The sequence below is a fragment of the Pongo abelii genome, chromosome 5, assembly GCF_028885655.2.
Source record: "Pongo abelii isolate AG06213 chromosome 5, NHGRI_mPonAbe1-v2.0_pri, whole genome shotgun sequence".
Classification (NCBI taxonomy): Eukaryota; Metazoa; Chordata; class Mammalia; order Primates; family Hominidae; genus Pongo; species Pongo abelii.
The window spans coordinates 62055668-62071841 of NC_071990.2; the positions used below are offsets into that span (position 1 = coordinate 62055668).

Sequence of the window (16174 nt, forward strand, 5' to 3'; positions counted from 1 at the left end):
GAAGCTTACACATGGAACTTTATGTGTGTTTTTTTTTCTTTTTTAACAAATACAGGTTAAAACACTGAACAAATTCAGTTAGCTACATACATACAGTAGCTTCTTGTTTTCAACTCCATTAAAACAGCATTTAAAATTAAATTTACAAACTTAATATCAAACATCTTTGTCTAACTAACAGATATTAAAAGACAGGTTAAAACATCTTATCTACAACTTTATTATCAGCTATTTCAAAAATCATATTACAGTCTTTTAGCAACCCTAAACAAAGTTTCTGCTAGTTGGTTGAGACTCAAAATCTGTTAACAGATTCATGCTTTTCCTCAAAAAAAAAAAAAAAAAGAAAAAAAAAGATTACACACAACAATGAAAAACAACCAAGAGAATATCATCCTACTGAAAGGTTTATAGACTATGCTTGCTAATGTCTTTTTCAGTCTGTTTTGTAAAATAATACTAGTGTCAATGTCACGCCAACAGTACAGAGGGAAATACAAGAAATATATGGGAGTAATCATGAGCAATTATCCCTAGAATAGAAACAAACAAACAAAAAAAGGACTATTACTTGTCTTGTTGCTGTTTATGTGGAGACCACAGGCTATGAATTGTCTTTGAGGTGAGGTCACAGGTGGGAAGGACCTTCAATATCTACCATAGGGGTGTTCCCTGTATCCCCCTCTGGCTGACCTCTGTGGTGGTGCCTTCAAGCTAGAGCGGGTTGTGGCCCATTCTTCTGGTGCTGTGAAAAAGAGAAAGACAGTAACACACACATGACTTCACAGTTACCAAAAATAGTCATTTAAGACACAATAGTTGACCGAGAAAAAGAAAACAAAAGATCTACACATCGTGAGACCATCAAAAAAGTGTGTATATAAATGTGTACTGTGTATTTATTATGTGTTAGATTTAAATGCCACAAAATAGAAAGAGGAGTATCAGTGTAAACCCCTGCCCATAAAATCTTTTTACACAGAATTCTTAAAAATAAATAAATAAATAAATAAATCAGATATAGGAAACCAGTAGTCCTTAGCCCTTGAATAACTTGAGAATTACCTGGAAATATTAAACAATCAAAATAAAAGATAACTAACATCTGTTCTCTGTCCCCCAAATCTACTGATTAGAAAACTCTATGGGCTGGGACCTACGGTTTGGTATTTTTCAAATACTCCCCAGATGATAGTTATATGGTCCAGGGTTGAGATCCATTGTGCTAAATTGTATAGAGAAAGTGAGAGACAAGCAGAATATAGAGTAGAAAAAACCTTAAGCAGCAAAATCAGTAAACAAAACAAAACACAAAGATATCAGTTTTTCCAAGTAAACAACTCAGTAAATAAAGAAGTATTAGTACACCAGGAAAACTCCATTTACCTGCTAATTTTGGCTAGGTTCCAAAATATTGAGGGTAGTAGAAATCTATTATTCCAAAAAAGCAAGAAACAAGTAACCAAGCTTTTGAGTACTGTGGAAAATAGCTATTGTAAAATCTGTGTCCCCAGAAAAGAAATGCAATTCTTCTTTAAAAGAACTCAATGTTGGCTTTATGGTGACATTTTATGTGAGTCCAGCAACTAGGTTATTTTGGTCTCTCAAACAGAATTTGGTTCCTCATCAAGAGCAGATTTCATGCTTGGGTGTAAAAGGAGGTGTGGACAAAGGAAAGAAGGTTACTAGAGACGCATAGATATTGATAACTCATATATAAAATAATGGAAATATTAACTGGGAAATAATTGCAGATTGAGGGCAACTAATGTAGGGCATTTGCCCCTAGATAGTTCATCTGATCATAAGAATTAGTTGAGAAAGGTTACTAGGAAAGCACAAAAAATTTCAACTGTACTCATTATAATATAGAGCAAGTGAAAACAATCTACTATGTAAAAAAATGATCAAAAGTTTATCATTGTTGGGAAAAATGGCACTTAAGTGGACAAATATTAGTTTTTTGAGAATATTCTCACCAGGGCATTATTATTACAACTGATACCTGATAATAAATTAAAAAAATTATATCTCTTTCACTACTTAGTATTTTATAGGATATAAAATAGGAGTAAGAAAGAAATGAATATAACAAATGTTGCCATTGCTCAAAATACAGATTTACTAGGATCAGAGGTTGGCATACTCTGGCCTGTGAACCAAATTTTGCCAGCTGATTGTTTTATAAGTAGTTTTACTGGAACACAGGCATGCTATTTATTTACATATTGTCTATTGCTGCTTTCACTATACAAAGGAAAAGTTGAGTAACTGTTATAGAGATTATACTGCTTGAAAAGCCTAAAATATTTATACTCTGGGCTTTTACAGAAAAGGTTTACAGATCCGTGCTCTAGACCATGTTGTTTTTGTTGGGAAATGCAGATGTTAGTCTTTCTGATGTAATCTTTTGAGGGCAGGAATTTATCCCCAAACCATTTGACTTTATCAACATAAAAATGAAAAGAATTCCATGTATTTGCTTGATTGGAACTAAATAAAACTGTTTTTGGTGTACTCAAAGGGAAAACACATTCAGTGTGTGCAATCTTGAAAGTACCTTCTTAGCCTTATGTAAAATGAATATTTACACCATGTTTATGAGATAATCCAGGCTATATCATTGTTTTTGTCCTCTGATGGTAAAATGTATCCCAATTTATTATGGTTTTTAACAAAAAGAATGTACTACTTTTTGCTCCAATTATTCCAGTGTTAGAAATCCCTGGGTTTCACTCTACAGGATTTAAGAGCTGAGATAATAGAGGCTTCAAGTTTTCCCAGGAAATAGAAGTCCCAGGTCCTTTTTTAGATTCTGAATGTTCCTGAAAAACAGCTAAACAGTCATGAGCGGAGTGACAGAATACTTGTCACATACACTCCCAGATTTTTTCAGAATTTTAAATTGACATAAACCTAGGCACTTGCTACAGAGGACATAAGTGTTTAATAACTACTCATCAACTTGGCTTCAGTCGACTTTTTCTAAATCTCTAGGGCAGTTAATTGATGAGCTAAAACTCTTCATTTCCTAAATGTTAGCCAACATTAGAATAGGGACTGTCTCTATTCACTGTTGTTTCCCCAGTGCCTGGGAGAAATTCAATGCCTAGTTAGGGCTGAATGCAGTGAAAAGTTACATGAAAGAAAGGATGGATGAATGAACAAGGGAACTATACAGAAAGTTTCAGTGATAATTCAAAAAACAGAAACAGTTGAGCTAAAGAAATTTAACATTTGTTTAAAAAACTCTTTAATTAGAAATCTTATATATTTGTTATAGAGTTAAAAATCAGACTTCTTACTCAAAAGGGTTAGTTATCTAAGTATCAAAAATATTTCACTATTGAATTCAATGGAGTAATCGTAGTGGGATCTCATTATTAAAAAGTACAAAAATATCATATTGCACGGCACAAAAATGTGCTCTTTTATAATGCTCTGCTTCTATGTGAATTAATACTATGCTCTTTCCTCCTTGCTCAAGGCTAGAAAAATGGAAATTATTGTTAGTTCATGATACTTGTACCTGGAAAAGTAAATCGCCAGCCAAAGTGATTTCCTATCCAAGCAAAAGTAAGTTTCTAATTTTCCAAGATTCCATACCATTAGCAGAGGAAATTAAGGACTTATTTCACTTAATTCAGACCTTGCTTCCAAATTGTTTACATGTTCTTGGTAACAATAGCAAAGAGAGATCAGGAAAAGTATTATTTTTATTTGTGTCCATCTTTATCTTTCCTAATATCAGAATGTTTATGTATAGTTACACATTTACAATTGCCACATGATAATGCACGCCAGTTTTTCTTAGTGAAAACATGTTCTTTGGATTGCGATTGGAGAGTACTGAACCAATGAACGTTTTTCCAGTGCCACCATATAGTGTGTCATTGAACTTTATATGGTTGGCCAAGCCCCTCATTGCTCACCAGCGATATTTAGGCCTCTGGATTTCTTCACTGCAAGTACCACATATAGAAGGGATTCTAACCTGAGTCCCATGGACCCTTGAGCATGGAAGAGACCCAAACATAGGGAGAGACAAATCATGACTGGGTTCCTCATGATGGGAATTTCTCTGAAATTTGAAGTTATAAAGACCCATGAATGAACTTAGAATTTATCTGTCCTCTTGGGTCTCTTAGTAGACAAGTAGATTCTAAATATTTTAAGCCTTCCTATGAATTTTAGAGTCCTGTTTTTTTCTAGTCCCATGGTGTGGTCTAAGATGTCATTTAAAAAACTCATTGCATCCAGTGAAATTTAGAAATTTCTTTATCCTTTAGGGAAATGATAAAAGAAGTAAGATTCTCTCAATATCAGGATCACTGTCACATGAGAAGCACTGGCTAGGCTATGAATTAATCTAATAACAAATTCCTCCTCAAAAAAGGTACCAAATAACTATATGCCAAATTGAAATTATGGAATGGGTTACATAATTGTGAATGTGAAAATAGCAAATCAGGATATGAGAAACAAAAGTTAAGTGACTTGATCCAATTGCCACCCTTTTTTGGCTTCCAATTCAGGCTTTAAATTATCATATATTATAAGAAATATTAGATAAATTTATATTTATTATATGAATAATAAAGCATCACTAAATACATTTTTTATTTATTGAAGATCACCTATATGCCAGTTATTATACTATGTCCTGCATATAAGGACAGTTTAAGGGGCCTGTAAAAGACACAGGAAAAAACTAACCTGAAATTTCATAGATTATAACACAATTTTAATTGATGTTTTAAGAAAATGCTGGGGAAAGCACAGAGAAGGGAGGTCTAACTTTCATCATTCAGTTGAACTTGCATTGAACTCTAACATTTAATCATCTCAAAGAAGAGATTTTCTGAGCAAATATACTTAGTAAGAACACTGGTGCTGTTTAACTTATCTAAGAGAATTCACTTTCTTTAAAGACTTTCCCGTGTTAATTATTTTGTATTATCTGACCTTGTTTCTAAACTGGACTCTAAGATTTATGAAAGGAGAAATCGTCTCCAGTGGTAGACACTGAATAAGAACAAATAAGAATATTTGTAAGCTGCATATAAATAAATGGTGCTACTAAATAAAAAAGGGGTTTCAAACCAATTATGCAAAATAAGTAAAATAGAACTTTTCAGAAAGGCATTGTTAGCAATTAGGTTGTCATGTTGCATGTATACAGAATATGTCAATATTTCTTTCAAAAGTTCTATCTGTTTTTTATTAACTTAGGCTGCTATTTTACCCAGCGAATCAGGTTTTACAGACTGCCTAGAGTGCATCTCTATTTCATGGTAGTCAGCGTCACTGAGGAACATTTGACTTTGATAGAAGAATGTAAATTACCTAGGTAACTCTTGTGCATTAAATATTACTGTGACTTCAAAAGTTTCTGTATCTCAAATACTGTGCGAAATGAGGCCTATTAAGTGCTATGCATTTGTCAATGTGTTCTTATTTCTGCAGTGGGACCAGGTACCTTGGGGAGCATTCACAGTGGGAAAGAAAAATCTGGATGAGTTTTAAAGTTGCAAAACTGGATGCTCTGATAGTTCCAGAGATACTGAGGTAGTTGGGAAAAATATGAAGCATAGGAACGAGGGGTCAATTCTGGAAAAGTTGACATTATTTAAGTATCTGGAAAGCAAACTTTTAATGTTTATCTTTCAGGAAGTAGTTTTAAAATGCCACGTAAGAGGAAGTTAATTTTAGAGATCAATTCAGAAAGGATAAAGGAGATCATGGAGCTTACTGAGTGCAGTCATGATACTCTTATTTTGCTATCTTAGATAGCTATTTGTTTGTATATCTGAAATATGGAAAAGAATCTAAAAAGAAGCTTGTTAAACCCACAGCAAAAAGAAGAAAGCTCATGCTATTTTTGGTGCACTGTAAATCAATATGCAAAAATCACAACTAAAGTAGGAAACCCGTTAGTCTCTACCATTACAAACCGCTAGTGTTTTTGCTTTGCAAATCATATAATGGCATTACGACATGGTTGATTAAAATTCATCCTGGCTTTGAGCCACTCAGTTTGCTCATCTCAGCTAAGTTTCTGATGTTTCTAAGGAGTATTATTCTATTTGAAAGCAACTTTCAAATATATATTAGTTGTTTTGAGGCTATTTAATCCCAAAGAGTATGTTAGGTTAGATGTTTTGCTATTGTTGCAACTCACTATTATGATAGAATCCATTTTATTTACTTAATGTTTAAACACTTATCATATTTAAAAAAACTCTATCACAACTCTGAAGGGCCTATCACAGTGTTAGGTGTTTTGTGTATATGATTAGTAAATATCACAATTTTTCTACAAGGTAGCTGTTGACACTACCTTCTTTTTAAAGATGAGGAAACTATGAGTCAGAAAGTTTAGTTGTTGGGGGGATACAGAATTTTTGTCTCTAAATGTCTCACCATCTATTCACCAACCCTTTCTCTTTTTCCTCTTTTTTTCCCCCTATAAAACAAGACTTAATTTATTTTACTTCCCTTGAATTATATAATTAGTATTAATTATATAATAATTAGTGTTGATTCCAACAACAATTAATTAGCCAAAAAAAATGAGATTTACTGTAGTTTTAATTTTGTTAGCAAGAATGTGGGCCGCTTCAACTGAATTTGTGAAGGTGCAAATCCAAAGTGCAATGCAGAGTTCTCTGCACTGCTCTGAGCATTTTAAAATATTAATGGAATTTTGCAACTCAATGGCTCAACCATTTCAACTGTACAACATGTCTTCCCACTATTTGTAATTATATAGTTTATTATTTTAAGATGCAGAGGGTAACAGAAGAGGGAGAAATATGGGTGACCAGCATCTCTTTACACAGATGAACACGGTGCATTATGTTCCAAGAAAAAGAGTTGCTAACTTTGAGTTCACCATCATTTATCCTCTCAGAAAATTCAATCAGCTACTGGGAAGCATTTACAACTTTTATCACTCTTTCAAATTTTTAATTAGATATCCTCTCTTAGAAAAAATGTATCACTTGGGATAATCCATTTAGAGAGTAACAAAGGACTTAGCCTTTCTATGAACTCCATTCTCAACCCTAAAATCTTACCATGCACATGGCAGGCATTCAGTAATCATTTACTGAATAAATTAATTATTTTTAAATATTTTGCATCTTCCTTTCAGACCCATAGGCTTCCCTCAGATGGATTCCTTCACTTTTGAACGGTAGTTCCCAGAGTCTTACAGATGATCTGCATTTGCATTACTGTTCTGCCTTTTTCTTGTTGAATGATTCCTTTCTGCAATCTTAAAACCATTTTTTTAACTTTTCTGTATTTTTATATTATTGTGCTTAATATCTCCAGTTTACTTTATGTATATACCTAATTTCCATATTATAACCTGGTTTCACAATTTTATCTTCTGTGCCTAAGCTTAGTTGGTTTGAATTACTGCTATATTCTAATTGTGAACTCAAGGAAGGTTAAAAAAAATTCCTGACAAACTTCAGGCTGTGCCAAGAACAATATTCCAGGTAGTTTTGCATGTAATGCATAATTTTTACCAGCTTCTGTTTTCCCAGGTGAGGCCACTGTGATTTGCAATATTAGAAAGAATCCCCATAATTCAAACTCCTTGGTGGTAGTGGTGGTGTTTTCAAATTGCCTATTCAGTTCCAGTCCCTGTCCTATACATTATTGTATTTAATAAGTTGACTCAATCTGTACCATTTTATTTCTAATTATCATCCATTAATAATTGAAAATTATATATGTCATTAAAATGTAAACATATTTTATGCTTGACTCTGCTGTATAGTATCCTGCAGCTGTAGAATAATACAGGCCAGTGGTTCTTAACATTTTTAAATAAGTGTGTGTCTATCTTATTGCTATGGAGTTAATAACTTATTTAAATAAAAAGGAGACAAAGAAGCTAGCTAGAGAAAGGATTTTCAAAATGGAACGTACAGAAAAAATGGTGAATGATAATTTGGCACAATGTAGAAGGTTATCTGACTAAAGTCTAAAATGTATTTTCATTATTGTCAAATAAAATGCTGAATCATTCAAAAGACTGTGGAATTTAGCTACAGGCTTTTTGAAATGCACACATAAGGAGTTTATAATATGAGGAATAACAGAAGGGAGAATAAAAATGGTGATATAAAGTAATATGGTATAATTCTCTTCTCAAAGAATTCCAATACTCCCTTTAACTCAGTGAAGAAGGTAGGCTTGGTGAAAGAGCTTCATAGACAGAGATTAAATCTGTAGTTACTTGATTGTCTTACTCCCCCTACATTCTTCATTTTTCTACCTAAGAACAGAAATGAGCCACAGTTATAGCAATTAGAGAAAATCAAGTTTTCAGCTCTACAAATGTTAATCTTTCTGTATGACCTACTCTAAGCGCCTGTGTTTATACCACAGTGTGCCTTTCCCTGCTTTTCCAGGTTGATAAATGGGTCCCACCAGTTGTGAAAGATCTTAGATAGTCTTTGTCCCTGGTTACTGGGAGGTAAGCTCTAAATCCTAAAATTTCCCAAGTGATTGGAGTGTCTTTGTTATTCATGGTGAGCCCCTTCAACCACACCTTATAGTTTATCCTAAGGAGATGATTCAAGATGGCAATGGTCATGCCGGGAAGACTAACCATAATATTAGAGTTTGGGCTTTGGCCTATGTGATATCAGCCCAACCTGAGGAGTGGAGAAGGCTGGATATTGATATGATTTAATCTATCATGTCTATACAATGAAACCATAATAAAATGTCTGGACACTGAGACTCCTGTGAGCTTCCCTGGTTAGCAACACTTTTATCTATTATTACATAGTGATGTGCCAGGAGGATAATGTGACCCAGCAGCTGTTGGAACCTTCATGTTTGGGATCCTCTCAGACTTTGCTCTTGCCATATGTGTCTCTCTCTTTGACTGGTTTTGATTTGTACCCTTTTGCTATGATAAAACTATAATTGTAAGTATAGCACTTTCCTTGGTCCTTTGAGTTGTTCTGAAAAATTATTAAACTTGATAAGACAGTGGGAACCCCAGAATTTGTAGCCAGCCGGTCAGAAGTGAGAATAGCCTGGAGTCCCCCAAACTTGTGAGTGATATATGAAGTAGAATTTTGTGGAAATTTTGTGGAAAACTGTGCCCTTAGTTTGTGAAGTTTGTCCTCTCTATGGGCATCCCCTTTGTCTCTTTGCTTGCTCTCTCCAATCTTCTCAGAAGTGTAAATCTTAGCTCTTGGCCCATGATTGAACCTATCTGTGCCAGAACTTCCGGATACCAAAAGCCTCTTGAGTTATCTGCCTATTACCTGCTGTTGCACTCCCCTGAGCATGAGGGAGCTTCTCCTGGGATCTTCCTGGACAATCGCAAACTTCAGAGAGACTGATCTAACTATTTTAGTTGTTGTCTTTGTTCGTTTATTTTCTGGCATCTCTTGTTACCCATTGAACTAAAGGTTTGATAAGATACCAGTATGGCTAAGTCATTTGTTCAATACAAGAAGACACCGATTGTGAGTCATATATACATGTATATATACAGATATACATAGATACATATATATTTGCAATGTTGGGAAGAATCCCTGTAATTCAAACGCCTTGGTGGTGGTGATAGTTTTTTAAAATGCCTATTCTGTTTTAGTCCAGAGCATTTAACAATATTCTAGTCCAAAATACTTAGCAAATATGCCATCATTCAATAAATTATGATGCTTGATAAATCAAGTGTAGCACATTTATTTTAGACCAACGTATTTTGTCTTTTTTCCTTTTATCCATGCTCTCTTTTAATACACCTAAAAATCTCCCAAATTCTGGAAATTCTGTAAAGATTTCCTAAGGTGGCATATCCCTGGACATATTTTTTTCTTAGCTGGCATACTTCCATGTGGGCAACATTTTTCCCCATGTTCATATTTTGTATTCTGTACTTTGTGCTTTATAAACAATTCATTTTTCCTATATTCTAAATATAAATCTGTATCCTATTGAATATACTTTCTTGTACATGATCTGTTCATCCCAAGAGTTCGACAATAAGTCGCTCAACTCTCCTCTCCCTCTTAGCCAAAATGATTGTGCCATTAACTCAGCAGAAAAGAAAGTGATTAAAAAAATAAAAAAACACCTTTTCTATGGCTTGTTTTATTGTTTCAACAAGAGAGTTGTTAAATGCATGTGGACTATAATTTTTTGTTGACTCTATCTGTTGGGTAATTTTTTTTTTTAAGTCAAGGTTGAGATTTAACTGTTCAACACACAATTGTTCAAAAAGGTAGTTACTTATGTTTATTACTACTTAAACTTACAGTTTTTATAAAGTGGACTTAAAATATCAGGTTCTCTAACACAATGTTTGATTACAAAATACCCAGTGTTATAAAAGGAGCCTGCATATAAGTTATGTATCACCTTCAAAAATGCAAATGACTGGCACAGTTTGGCCATTCATCTTTTCAGTAGTCATGAGAAGCAGATACTGATAGGAAAAAATAAAAGGGCTTCAAGTACAATTTGGTCTTATTACTGTAAGAGAAATTATAAAGATAATTATCAAAAAATGGATATTACCAATTAAGATCATAGGATCCTTCGAATGTTCCCCCATGCATGTGGCTATCTAAAACTTATTCTCAACCTTAGCTTACAATAGAACCACCCATGAAGTTTTTAAATAATTCTGATGGCTATAGTTCTCATCTCCAAAGGTTGTGATAGATCCAGTCTGGCATGGAAACTAAACATTCGTATTTTTTTCAAAGCTCAACAGGTGATCCTAAAATGTGTAATCATGGTTAATAATCTCAGAAACACTCAAAAGCAGATTTCATTCTCACCTAAAACTGTTGGATTAAGGAGTGCATTATTCAAAACAAAATCGAAACTGTAAATACTTTGAACCTAAAATAAGCAATACAAGCATTGATGTAGTGGTGCACTGCTCTTTTTCATTGTTTCTTGCCTAGGCAACATGCTCTGCATTTAATTACCAAGGCTAATTGGATTAGATATCAATCTAGTGGCAACCACTGAAATAGCAAAAAGAGAAAGCTAATTTTAAAATTAATTTCACAAATGAATTTTAAAATACTTTAGAAGCATTATTTCACTAGGCCTTCTTCCTTTTAATTACAAATAAAGTTTAAAATCTATATGAAAAGTAAAGCACAGTCATATTTTCCCCATAACCTATTATGTCACAACTTTAATACAATAAATCTCAGAAAAAATAAATTATTTGCATATATTATTTTTAAATGACTGATAAATTATTGCCAATATTAAGAAATCTCATTACCATTTGTAAGCCAATTTTCCCAAATTTATATTCTATTTACTATTAAAAATAGACAGTCTTTGTTCTTGAATTAAATGGCTGCCACAACTGCCAGTTAACTTCATTTTCCTTTGCTGTTTTCACAGATTAATCAATGCAGGTCTTATTTTCACACAGGGAAAATAATCATTCCAGCTCCTCAACACAAAATGAATACATTTGTGTTCCACAATTGACTTGAAGTGAGGCACTCAAATGCCCTAGAATATGGCACAAAATTTCTTTTTGCTTTCATTCATTTCAAGATAGTGTATTAATATTATTCTCCTTGCTTCCACACAGCTGTCATCTAAAATGCCACTAAAGAATGGATGCACAATTAGCTCTTTAGTTCATACATTAAATACATTTTAATAAATAGCTCTTTTCTCAGAGAAGAGAATATTGCTGTCCATTCTTAGCTATCAGTCTCAGAGAAAACTTAGAGAGTATTTCTTATGTGAAGCATTGCTTAGCCAAGCTAATGTAGGCACTGTATTTAAAATGCAGCCTTAGTGAATTATAAGCCATTCTGACTCATCTGAAATAATTACAGTGATTCTGATAAATTAAGAAATATTTTTAAAATGCAGAAACTGATTTGGAATTCCTGTAAGTCAAATATTCAAGCTCCAAAAACAAATTCAAGTGATCAGAAATGTAATATTTAAATGTTAATAGTAACCAATTGAAAATTAATTAAATATTTAATAAATACCAATGTATTAAACATTAATATTTATAAGATAATTACATATTAATAAAATTCATTTATAATTTTAATATTTAAACGTTATATTTACATTATAATGAGCAAGATAGTTTAATATTCAATATTAAATTATCTGCAAAGATCCTGAATAATTTAACTGTGATAAAACCTAAAATAATACATTATTTTCTCAAAGTCAATATATTTATTATTTCAGTGATAAAATATAGGCCCCAAGGAGACAAATACAATTTCAGTTTTCATACACAAAACATAATGTATGAAGATTTAGAATGAAGTGTCCCACTGAAGGACTGAATTTTTTTTTTTTTCTTTTATTATTATTATTATTATTATTATTATTATACTTTAGGTTTTATGGTACATGTGCGCAATGTGCAGGTAACTTACATATGTATACATGTGCCATGCTGGTGCGCTGCACCCACCAACTCGTCATCTAGCATTAGGTATATCTCCCAATGCTATCCCTCCCCCCTCCGAATTTTTATTTCTGCTGGCTTATTTCAAAATCATTTCTAGAGGAAGTCTAAATGAGAAGCTCCATCTCTGAGTCTTTGGAATGCAGAACCCTGTCATTTGGGAGAGCATTCCTTCTTCCTCTCCCAGTGCCTTCACTTGCCCCCACAGTTCTTCCTGCCAGTGTGAGCTGCAGAGGAAGGTGCCTGGGACAACTGACTCAAGACTCCTCACATAACTCTCCAAGTCTAGGGGGTTGCCAGGAAACTAAAAATTGAGGCGATTAGTTTTGTAAAAATACAGACATTCCATTGGAATTTAGTATCAGTGTCCGTGATACAACCACAATGTAACACAGAGGAGTTACTGATTCAGAATGAAAGTGAATGAATAACTGGAGATATGAGATTTATAGGTTGGAATAACTATTATTGATTTAAAAGATTGTGTACCATTGATTAAAGATAAGTTATAAATAGATAATAGTTAATATGTAAAGTATGGACAATTAATAAAAATAATCAATCGATATTTGACTTGTGTGGGTCCTGAAATCACTGCTCATCATCTGTATTTACATTTTATCATCTGCCTATTTGGATATTTTATTATAAGCAGTTATCACCAACTACCTAATAACTAATATCCTACTACATAATATCTAACACCACAATCTGAGTGCACATAATGCATATTAATTTAATTGGGCTGCAAGGTTTTGGTGCTGAGCTCTTACTATTCCTTGTCCTCTTACTTTGTCCTTGCTCTATTGCCTGTATAGGATATGAGAGCAAGAAGATTCTCAAAATTCAAATCTCATGACCATATGAATCTATAGCAAGTACTTTAGTTTTTGGTTGTGCAAAAAGAGGAAAGAAATTTAGTTAGTAAAATAGGTAAATACAAGTTATTAGGTAAAAATTGCTGCCTAATTAATGTCTTCCTTATTCTGTTCAGACAGTCAAATCCCTTTCTACATTTTCCTTATTACTTTATTATGAAGAATTTATTGACTAATTATGTGCAGAAAATTTCTTGTTGGTAAGTGGTAATTTGACCCAGAATGAAATTTAGTGCTTATGGGCAGTTAGTTCTCCTAAAGTAAAATGCATCATTTCTCTCTAGACTTTGCAACAGCAGGAGAACCAGACTACAAAGAAAGTACAATATAAGACTCGGGATTGTAGAGGTGAGCCCTGGCCCTCCAGACCATAGCCCTTGCATCTCCATTAAAAGGCTTGAGAAGCAAGAGTTTGTATTTACACACTTTTTCCAATAGCATTACGTGGTATTGACATTTCAAAATGTAAATAATTCCGAAATAGAAATCTCATCTCTTATCACCAATGATCCTGCCAGATATCATCAAATTTATCCTTTCCATTGATCTCAGTGCATGTAATTCTGTGAAGCTCATGAGCATGATTTTCCTCAAATTGATGTATCAAGTGTAAAAAATGATTGTATTTTGCAAGTAAAAGTTCGATTTTTCAAAAAATGACTACTTACAAATAATAATATGCCTTCTCATCAGAACATAAGCTTCAAGAGATTGTTCACTACAACATCTCAAAGATTGAGATCAATGGCTTACATGTGTTAGCCATTAAGTAAATACTTGTTAAATGAGTAATGTTCTCTGAACTTGTATAAAATTATTACTTACAATGGTTTAAAATCTGGTGCAAACTTTTATATGTAGTTGTAAGTTTCTCAACACTAAATAGCAGAAACCAAGGAGGGACAATGTCCACCCTGTACATCATCATATTCTCAGAGACTAGTGATACCTATATGCAAATTTTCAATGAATTAAAGAAAGGCCCAGTTTGTGTCTTATTCATTGATCATCCTGTGTAACCAATTGTACAAGGCATGTGGCCTCATTCCTATATGATTAAGAATGTGCTTGGAACAATAGAAATATGTGTTTTGTTGTGTTGAACTCAAAGAGTGCTGCAGGGGCAGGTGTGGATGCCCTAAAATGCTAGGCAATCTTACACCTCAGCCTGGCTGGCTCCTGGTGTGGCTTTGGAGACAGCCTGGGATTTGGATGCTAGTGTTTTTATTAAATACCATCTAATGCCTTTGACCCCTTCCTTCCAATGAGTGGAAATTATATACGGAACAAAATTATAGCTGTACTTCCTATGGCAGCTTACCAACTGAGCCAGAATTGTGCAGACTTGTTCATCACTTATATTTCTGTGAAATAATTTCTGAAATTATGTTAATTTGTTTTGGAAAATAGTTCTATTTCCTATAACAGCAAAATATTAGGTTAATTTGATTAGTGCTAGAGAAACTTAGATTTGGGAGAGAGTAAGCCTGGTGCTCATTTTGGATTAATTATTTACTTTTTTTCCTGAAAAATAGTATAAAATATCTCCTTCCCCTTAAAATAGTGAAATAGCAAGTGATAGCATTTTGAGAAATCCAAATTTAGGAAGGACGATTTAGGATTTAGGAAGGAAGCTGAACACCTTTCCTTTAAACAAACTCAGGTTTAAAGTACCACATCCAGTTCTTTTTACCAAGTCTACTGAACCCTGCTCCCACCTCCTGACAAAACAAACAAACAAACCAACCCCCAAATAATCAGACACACTTGAATTCACATTCTTGTTCTGTCACTGGCAAATTGTTGAACTGAGGCAAGGTACTTAATGCTCTGAGTCTTAGTTTCTCACCTGAAAAATGCAGATGACAATATAAGTGTGCATCCCAAAGTCTTATCTGTTTCCCATCCTTCTCTAGAGGATTCTAATGGAGGTTAGAGTATACAAATAGATAGATGTATAATTTCTATAAGGATTACTTCTGCAATTGCTAATCCTCATTATAAAATGCTCAGTACAGAGCCATAATAGGTACTCCATGTGTGGTAGCAGCAATTAATAGTATTCCAACCACCGATGAGAATACAAGAACAGAAGCTGAGCTTCATAGCCATACTCTCACATTGACTTCACCTTTGTTGTTCAGTTTCATCATAAAAATGGAGACAAAAATACTTAATATTTCAATTTACTTTAAAGAAATAAATACAAAATATCTGTAACTAATCAGCCCATGGTTAGCAATAATTGTGGTGGTGGCTTATTTTTCTCCTCCTATTTCTGGGCTTGGCCTTGTGTTAGTCAGTTTATGACTGGTTTTAAGGAAGATACTCTTCTTCCTTTCCTCTCGACATCAGGACGTGCCCTTCGCCATCCTGATGCAGCATCATATGAAGCCCCAAACACAGCAACAACCATTGTTTCCTTTTCTTTTCCCCACAGAGAGGAATAAAGTGAACATGGTATTATTTAATTTATTTATTTTTGTTAGAGACCGGGTCTCACTATGTTGCCTAGGCTGGAGTGCAGTGGCTATTCGCAGGCATGATCATTGCACAATTATGGCTTCAAACTTTTGGGCTGAGGCAATCCTCCTGTCTCAGCCTCTGGAGTAGCTAGGACTACAGTCATGCACCAATGCCAAGCAGCCTTTGTATTATTTTAATAAAAATTCAAGACTATAAATATTTAAATTAGTATCATTTTTCAAGGTTGTCAGCTAGTGATGCCATATATGTATTTTATTTTATTATTTATTTATTTATTTATTTATTTATTTATTTATTTTTGAGACTGAGTCTCACTCTGTTGCCAGGCTGGAGTGCAGTGGCACGA

General features: G+C 33.7%; 1 protein-coding gene across 10 annotated transcripts in view; it reads right to left on the reverse strand.

Annotated features, from left to right (window-relative positions):
- The window catches only part of KHDRBS2 (KH RNA binding domain containing, signal transduction associated 2), a 651287-nt gene that overhangs the window by 26754 nt on the left and 608359 nt on the right, over positions 1–16174 (reverse strand). For 7 of the 10 annotated variants that reach the window (XR_002915471.3, XR_008526227.2, XR_008526228.1 and 4 more), the window contains exon 9: positions 572–745. Coding sequence is in view for 3 of the 10 variants with exons in the window: in XM_024248863.2 (XP_024104631.1) it covers positions 648–745 (98 nt within the window). In the remaining 7 variants the exon portion in view is untranslated. Of the gene's footprint in view, positions 1–2; positions 746–16174 lie in introns of those variants that run through there. The other 3 variants (XM_024248863.2, XM_054557664.1, XM_054557663.1) reach the window with 1 other exon arrangement.